The 7,409-nt window shown below is 60.2% G+C and overlaps 1 protein-coding gene across 1 annotated transcript; it reads right to left on the bottom strand.

Moving 5' to 3' along the window:
• Positions 1-6,487: 6,487 nt before the first annotated feature.
• On the bottom strand, positions 6,488-7,403 carry SMIM12 (small integral membrane protein 12). The gene is made up of 2 exons (XM_005428298.3): positions 6,956-7,403; positions 6,488-6,818 (listed from the first exon to the last, which is right to left on the bottom strand). Exon 1 carries the CDS (start codon positions 7,370-7,372, stop codon positions 7,094-7,096), a length of 279 nt encoding a protein of 92 aa, XP_005428355.1. The 5' UTR covers positions 7,373-7,403; the 3' UTR covers positions 6,488-6,818; positions 6,956-7,093.
• Between the last annotated feature and the right edge of the window lie 6 nt (positions 7,404-7,409).

Genomic DNA, 7,409 nt, shown 5'->3' with positions numbered 1-7,409 from the left:
CGGGAGTGCAGCCGTGGGAAGCTGCTCGTCTGCAGCCTCCACACGGAGCAGGCTGAGCCGGGAACTGCTGGGAACAGCTGGGCTTGGGCAGCACTGACCGATCCTGGCCACCAGCCCCATCCCATTCCAGTGGCTCTGGCACCTGCCCAGGGTTTGCTGCACAAGCTGCCCCCTCCCCATGGGACACGGAGGGGTTAAGCCAGCTCTGTTGTCACCAGCAGATCCCTGGGTCACTGTGGGTGCCCCAGGAGTGTGAGTTCCTCCCCTCCCAGCCCTGGGCTCTTTCCCATGGGATGTGTGCCTTTAAGTTATTTTTAACCTGCTGGGCTGAGCATGAAGTTTCTGCCTTAAAGGTGCAGTTTGCAGGGACTTTGGGGAACCGTGTCCAGCCTGGCCATGTGCCTTGGAGCCCCGTGGGGTTTAGGGAGGAATCAGCCCAGCACCTGATAGTTTGGGGGTTTTGGGGTTTTTATTACTTTGCACTAGTCATCTCCTGCTGAGGGGGAGGGGGGGCTGGAAGGACAAATTGTTGTCACCCTGACTTCCCCAGCCCACTGATGCTGTGAGAGGGGATTGTCCTGCTGTGACCAAGGGGCTGCAGGTCCTGTGTGACCCAGGTGAGAGGGTGGGGTGTGTGCACTGCCCTCAGCACTGTTTCCCTTCCCCTGGCAGATTCCATGTTGCATCTTGTTGAATAAAGTTGGATGAATGAGAAAAGGTGAAGGAGGTGTGACTGTGCTTCCTGCAGCCTCCAGCTGCCTCTGGGAGGGCAGGTGAGGGTTTGGGGCTGAGGGAGGGGGAAATGCTGTCCTCTGGGGTGAAAGTGAACACCCAGTTGTGCTGTGGGTGCCACTCACCCACTGAAAGCACAACCCTCCCTGCTGTGGCCTCCTGTCCCCCTGAGGCCAGCCTTAACTCAGGGTTTTGACAGAACTGTCACGTCCCAGGCTCGTGGTGGCCCAAAGCAGAGCTCAGCCCCTCTCCCTCTGCTGCAGATAAACCCAGCAGAGGCCATGGAGCTGCTCGTGGCTGCATAATAGGTGGAAATGAGCCACAGATAAAGGCACTGGAGCTGTTTTTTAGTTTCCCCAGCCAAGCCAGGCCAGAGCAGAGCCTGCTCTCTGTCGAGGGCCTCTCCAGTGAGGGTGGGACAGGCTAAAAATACCCTGGAGAAAATGAAATATGGGTGATATGGGGCAGTATCACTGCCATCGGCCACTGGAGGAAATGAGGAGGGAGGCACCCAGCTGAGCTGCCCTTGGGCTGGGAGCCGAGCCCACCCTTGGCTTCCTCCCTGCTGGCGATGAGGGGGGTGAAACCCCCTGGGGTGGGGGTCTGGGCACACCACCAGCTCCCAGCTCTTCCCTGTGCCCTCCTGGAGGATGCTGGGGTAGATCTGCTGTGGGACGACCCTGCCCTGCTCCCAGTGTTGCCCAGTTAGGACATGCCAGGCCACCCCAGCACAATGGAAGGGCCACATCCCAGTGTTCCCCAGGTACCAGCAGAGCCCTGCAGCTCAGGGGGGAGCAGCCTGGTGTGCTGGGTCAGGAGGAAAGGCAGTGAAAGGGAACAGAGCAGCCATGCCATGTTTAATCACCACAGTGTCCCCGGGTCACCTCCCCTCTCCTGTACTCCTATTTTTGTTGGCAGGGGGGAGCATCACGCTTTTCCTAGCGACCCTGCAAGGTGGAAAACAAGACAGCCGAGACCCCCCCTCCTCCCCTTGGCTGGATAGTGCAGTGCCCAGGCACTGCACAAACACAGCTCCATGTCCCACCATTGTTCCCGTGTTGTGACAAAGTGCCTCGGGGCAGCTGCAGTGACCCCCCTGCCGCCGGGACGTGCCGCCAACAACAACAAGCAGGGGCTTACCTGCGGGTCGGGCTGGGGAGGGGGCAGCAGCGGGGCTGGGGTTGGCAGCAGCCTCCCAGAAGGTGGGCGGGCAGCCCTTAGGCAAATAAAAGTCTGGAGCTGATAAGAGGCCAGGCTGAGCCCTTTGGCACAGCCCGGGACAGACAGTGGCCAGACAGGCCTTTCTCACACCTCCACACTCCCTCCTGAGTAAACAGCTCCCTCCTGTCCCTCGTGGGAACAGCACTCGCTCCCCCAACACCCGGCCCTGGATGATGATGCTGAGCCCCATGTTGGCACAGTGAGGGGCTCCCATGGGCACCCCCAGAGTTAGGAGACACTTTGAGGCAGCTCTGCCAGTTCTGGAGGGACCACACACTCCCCAGAACCCCAGTTCCTGCTGGGGATATTGGTCTAACACCAGTCACAGTCCCCAGGAGCCCTGGGGCTCCTCTGCAGAGAGGTTTCTGCCCTTCTCCCAGTGAGGACCAGTCCGTGCCAGGCACCCTGCTCAGCTCTGCCATGCCTGGGACAGAGGGCTGTCCTGCCTGAAAGGCTCTGCCTGAGGTGCTGGCCAAGCACCAAGGAGTTTATTTTTAACCTTTCCCAGCATACAGCAAACAGCAAGTGTCTAAATCTGGCCCACTCAGGAAGAGCCGAGGTGGGAGCAGAATCACAGCTGAGGGGGAAGAAGGGCAGAGAGCTGGGCAGGAGGGTGCCAGGCAGGGCCACAGCGTGGCCACACTTGCCCACAGGGCCCTGTCACTGCCCAGGTGTGTCCTCAGGGGGAGTGGGGGCAGTCAGGATCATCCTCCCAGGCCAGGCACAGAGCCCTGACCCCAGCACTCTGTGCCCACCATTGGGGCAACCCCAAACCAGGAATAATCCTTTCCAGTGGTGTACAGTGAAGGAAAAGCAAACCCCACAGAGCTCCCTTCCTCCCTGGGGTTATATTTAGCCCTCCACTAGGGTCCCTCCATGCAGGGGCATGGCAGACAATGCAGCCCTGTGTGAGAACTGCAGGAGGGAGGAAATGCACTCAATAGCTGCATCCTGACATTGTCGCTCACCCCCGGCCGTTTCCTCGTGTGGAGGCACCAGGACTGCAGTGCCCAGCACCCTGTGCCCACCCTGGCATGGCTCCTAACCCTGCCAGCAGCTCAGGCCATCATCCTGAGGCAACACCAGGCAAGCAGAGGCTGCTGCCTGCAGAGCCAGGGGCTTTTTGTGGCATGGGAAGATCCACGTGGCCTAAAAACAAGGACCCACAGTGCTCCTGGAGTGCTGGGGAGAGGGAATCAAGCCTGAGCTGTACCTGCAGGAAGAGCCATTGATCCCCTCGTTGGGGATTGATGGGAAGGGAATGGGAAGGGAACATGTTTCCCTGTAGCTGAATGGGAAGGGAACATGTTCCCCTGTAGCTGTCCCCAGCTATGGCTCGAGGGATGTGACTTGGTGTAGAGCAGAGCTGCTCCTCTCCCACGGCACTTCAGGGCCTTTTCTGGCCACAGAAGGAGCCTCCAGGAGCAGCATGGAGGGAGCCATAGCAGGAAGCGAGACGTGGAGGCTGGGAAAGACTTGGCTGCTCTCAGGAAAAGGGCAAATCCAGAGCCTGGGAAAAGCCTGGGCTGGGAGGGAGCAGAAGTCCCCAGGGGCTGTGGGACACACGCTGAGGGATGTTTTATTTGCTCCTCAGCACAGCTGGGGTGAGCACCCGCCATGCCCCGGGGCTGTGGGGACACCAGGCTGTGCGAAGGTCTGGGTGTCCCGGGGTCACCCCACTTGGGGCAGGTCCAGGGGGTGTCCTGGGGCCACTGCACTGCACCAGGGTGGGACAGCAGAGTGTGAGTCCCTGCCAGCCCCAGCTCCCACCCTGTTCCTCTCCTCCCAAAGCATCATCACTCCAGGCCTTGCAGGAAGGGCCCAGATGGCCGTGGGACACCCCTGTCATGGACATCTTTTAGGAAAAATCATTTCCTTAGGATTTTTCCTCCTGAAAAGCTGAGAGGCCTCAGGAACAAAACATAAACAATGGTTATCTGCTGCTGTGGAATGCAACAGGTGTATCTGTGATTGGTCTCATGTGGTTGTTTCTAATGAATGGCCAATCACAGCCCAGCTGGCTCGGACTCTCTGTCTGAACCACAAGCCTTTGTTATCATTCTTTCTTTTTCTATTCTTAGCTAACTGTCTGATGAAATCCTTTCTTCTATTCTTTTAGTATAGTTTTAATATAATATATATAATAAAATAATAAATCAAGCCTTCTGAAACACAGAGTCAGATCCTCGTCTCTTCCCTCATCCTCAGACCCCTGTGAACACCGTCACACACCCCAGTGCCAGCACAGGGTCACCTCGTCCCCAGCTGGAGCATCCCTGCTCTGATCTAACCGGACATCCAGAGCAGCCATCCAGGTGTGCCGGATGGCCAGGGGGATGTCACTGTCCCCCCGACACAGCAGCTGTCCCAGTCCCCTCAGTGAGCTGGGGCACAGCATCCTGCCTGAGGAAACCACCTCTCCTCCTCTCATGAGCTGTTCATGATGGATTCCAGGAGCAATGCAGGACCTGGGCAGGACAGAGGGTCCATGGGGAAGCTGCAGCTGCCCTCAGGCTGTGCCAAGAGCACTGCAGTCAGCCTGACCACCTGGTTGTAGATGATAATGATTGCTATTCAGCCTAGGTGGGAGATGGAAGAAAAGGCTAGGATTTTTCGGATTTGTGTTTGGTTGAGTCCCATTCATCCTCCTAGGGCTGCTGAGAGGATAGCTAGGATAGTTAGGAGCCCGGGGCACAGCCACCACAGGCTGGGCTGGGACCTGGAGCTCTTGTGGCTGCTGGATTCAACCCCTGATCCATGGCACCGTGCAGTCAGGGATGCAGGGACATTCCTGAAGCTGGACAAGCCTGGAGGATGCTCTGACACCAAACACTGACCTCCTGGCCAGGTGTGGGACTCCTTGCCTGGGGACAGGCTCACTGCAGGCAGCACTTCCCCAGCAGTGCCCAGCTGTGCTGTGCTGGGAACAGCTGGATCACAAACCCCTGCACCAGACCGAGCATTTGCTGTGAGCAGGGTTTTACCATAATGGCTTATTCAGCAAAGCTTCCTCTGGCTCTTCGTGAGGGCTGCTCGCCCTAGCCCTGAGAGCTGCCCGCTCCTATTCTTGTCCCGCCGGCACTTCCCAAGCGGCACATTGTTGGGATTCAATGGGAGGAAGGGCGGGTTTACAGCACTGAAGGCTTAGGAGAAAAGGCAACGAGTCTGGGAGGCGGCTTCACCCCTGTCCCAGCGCCTGCGGGAATCCTCAGAGCTGCAGCAGTGCCGGCGGATGGACGGACAGGAGTCCCCAGACACACGGAAAACAGCTGAAGTGCCACAGGCAGGGATGGGAGCAGGGCAGGGGCTGCCGGCCAGGTGCCATCAATGCCCAAGCTGTCACCATCAGGGCTCAGTCCTTCCCCGGGGCATCCCTCCAGCGCTGTGCTGGAGCAGCCTCCCCAACAGACACTGCATGGGGCAGGAAATGGGGCAGCGAGGCCCCCCCAAAGGCCGACTGTGCCCCAGCCCTGGGAACGAGGGGATCAATGGGCTGTAAATAGCCGGGGGAGCCGCTCCGGCGCGGGGTGAACAAAGGCATTTCACAGACAGCTTCCGAGCTGGTCCCAGCTGGGAGAAGGAACAGGACCATTCCCACCGCAGCACACAATAGGGAACAGCCGTCACCCCACAGCCTGGCTGGGAAAGCAGGAGACAAAGGGGAAGGGGCTACTTCAGGGGACAGTGCCAGCCTGCCAGGGGGACAACGTGGTGGGCACTGGCGGGAGGTGGCAGTGGCACAGGGCTGGGACAGGCTCTAAATCACACCCAGGCTCCTCCTGCACCTCCTGCCGAGGCTCGGCTGCCCTCGCAGCAAAGGTCAGAGTGTTCCCGGTGGTGACGGGCCATGAGCCCAGCTGAGGGCAGCAGTCCAGGCCAGGACAGCAGCTCGGGCAGCAAACAGAGCCGGGAGCAGGGCAGTAAAGCTGTCAGCGGGGCAGGAACGGCCCCGGGGCACAGCACAGCGCGGTGTGAACGCTGACTGCCTGCTGACCTCGGCGCTCGCACCGGCACGGCAGATTTATCGTCCCCGCGAGGGGAAGGCCGGGCCGGGGCAGAGCCGGGGCCTTGCTCAGGCACCACGGGAAAAAACAAGGCAGGAGGCAGCGATAACCCCGGCCCTGGCCCTGCTCAGGCAGCTCTGGCTGCGGTTTGTCCCTGCTGTGCCAGCAATGCCTGAGCCTGGAGGGGACACGGCCAGTGCCTGCTGCCAGCCTGTCCCTGCTCAGCGCCCCAGTGGGACCCCCGTCCCCTGGGAGCCCACCCTGTGCTGGCACAGCCCTTCTCCTCGAGATAAAGAGGTCAAACGGAAGCAGATGACGCAGCTGGCGGAGCTGGGAGGGAGGCACAGCCACAGCACAGGCTGGGAATTTGGTGCCTCCTTCTCCTTCCTGCCCACCACCCTGGTGCCAGTGCCCAGCCAGGCACAGCAATGGCATTTGTCCCACTGCAGCAGCTGCTTTTTGAACACACTGGGAGCAGAGACGTGCTCTGAGACAGGGCTGGGGCTGTGCTGATGCAGGAGACACAGAGGCCCGAGAACTGACAGAAGTTTATTGTGCAGAGGGCAGAGATCTCCCCATTCCCAACACATCGCCATGCTCAGAGCACCACAAGGGAGCAGGACCAAGACTTTCAGCTCCCCCTGTCACCGTTCTGGGTGGGATGATGCAGGGAGGGGGTCCCCAGAGAGCTCCATGGCTGCTGTAGTACATTGTGGCGCGGGGCTGTGTTGGGCTTCATCGAGAGCCACAGGGGATCTGGAAGCAGGGCAGCAGTTCTTCCTGTCACTGGCGGTCAGCCTGACCCCATCCCATGGCACTCAGGTCCAAACTTCTACTTTCACACCATGGAAGAAATCAAACCTGAGGAGACACAGATGGAACCAGGCCGAGAGTGTTTTGTGGTGCAGGAGCCAGGCCTGGCGAGAGCTGAGGCGTTTCAGACTCTCTGCATCTCCACACACGGCTCCCTGCCCGCTCTGCCACCGAGCTCTGGGTACCTTGAGCAAATCCACGGGGTGGCAAACCTGACCCTCCGGTGAGGAGCAGCAGGTGCAGGAGGGAGGTTGGTGGAAGCAGTGCAGGTGTCAGGGGAGTCCCCAGCTCCTGGGCACAGCCTTTGCCCAAATCACCCTTTATTAACTCTTTTCGGGCCGGTTCCTGTTGAGCACGGCCCGAGGAGCGAACTCCAGCTTGTCCTTCAGGCTCACCACCTTGGTCAGGTCCTCGCCCACGATCTCCTGCAGCTTGCGGTCCTCCCGCTGCTCCGAGATGCTCTTCTCCTCCTGGGCCGTGGCCGGGGGGTCTCCGCGCAGGAACCACTCCAGCTGGGCGCCCACCAGCCCCACCACGAAGGCCACCGGGAAGGTGACGTACGGGGCCTTGGAGCGCACGGCCGCCCACAGCACGGACCACATGCCTGCCGGCGGCGGGACGCGGCGGGGGTCCGCCCGG

The sequence above is a fragment of the Geospiza fortis genome, unplaced genomic scaffold (genome assembly GCF_000277835.1).
Source record: "Geospiza fortis unplaced genomic scaffold, GeoFor_1.0 scaffold289, whole genome shotgun sequence".
NCBI lineage: Eukaryota > Metazoa > Chordata > Aves > Passeriformes > Thraupidae > Geospiza > Geospiza fortis.
Note: the sequence above shows the minus strand (reverse complement) of the source record. Positions and strands in the feature narration are given on the sequence as shown.

Coding starts and splice junctions, on each gene's coding strand:
- SMIM12 (XM_005428298.3), bottom strand. CDS start 7,372: ATGTGGTCCGTGCTGTGGGCGGCCGTGCGCTCCAAGGCCCCGTACGTC.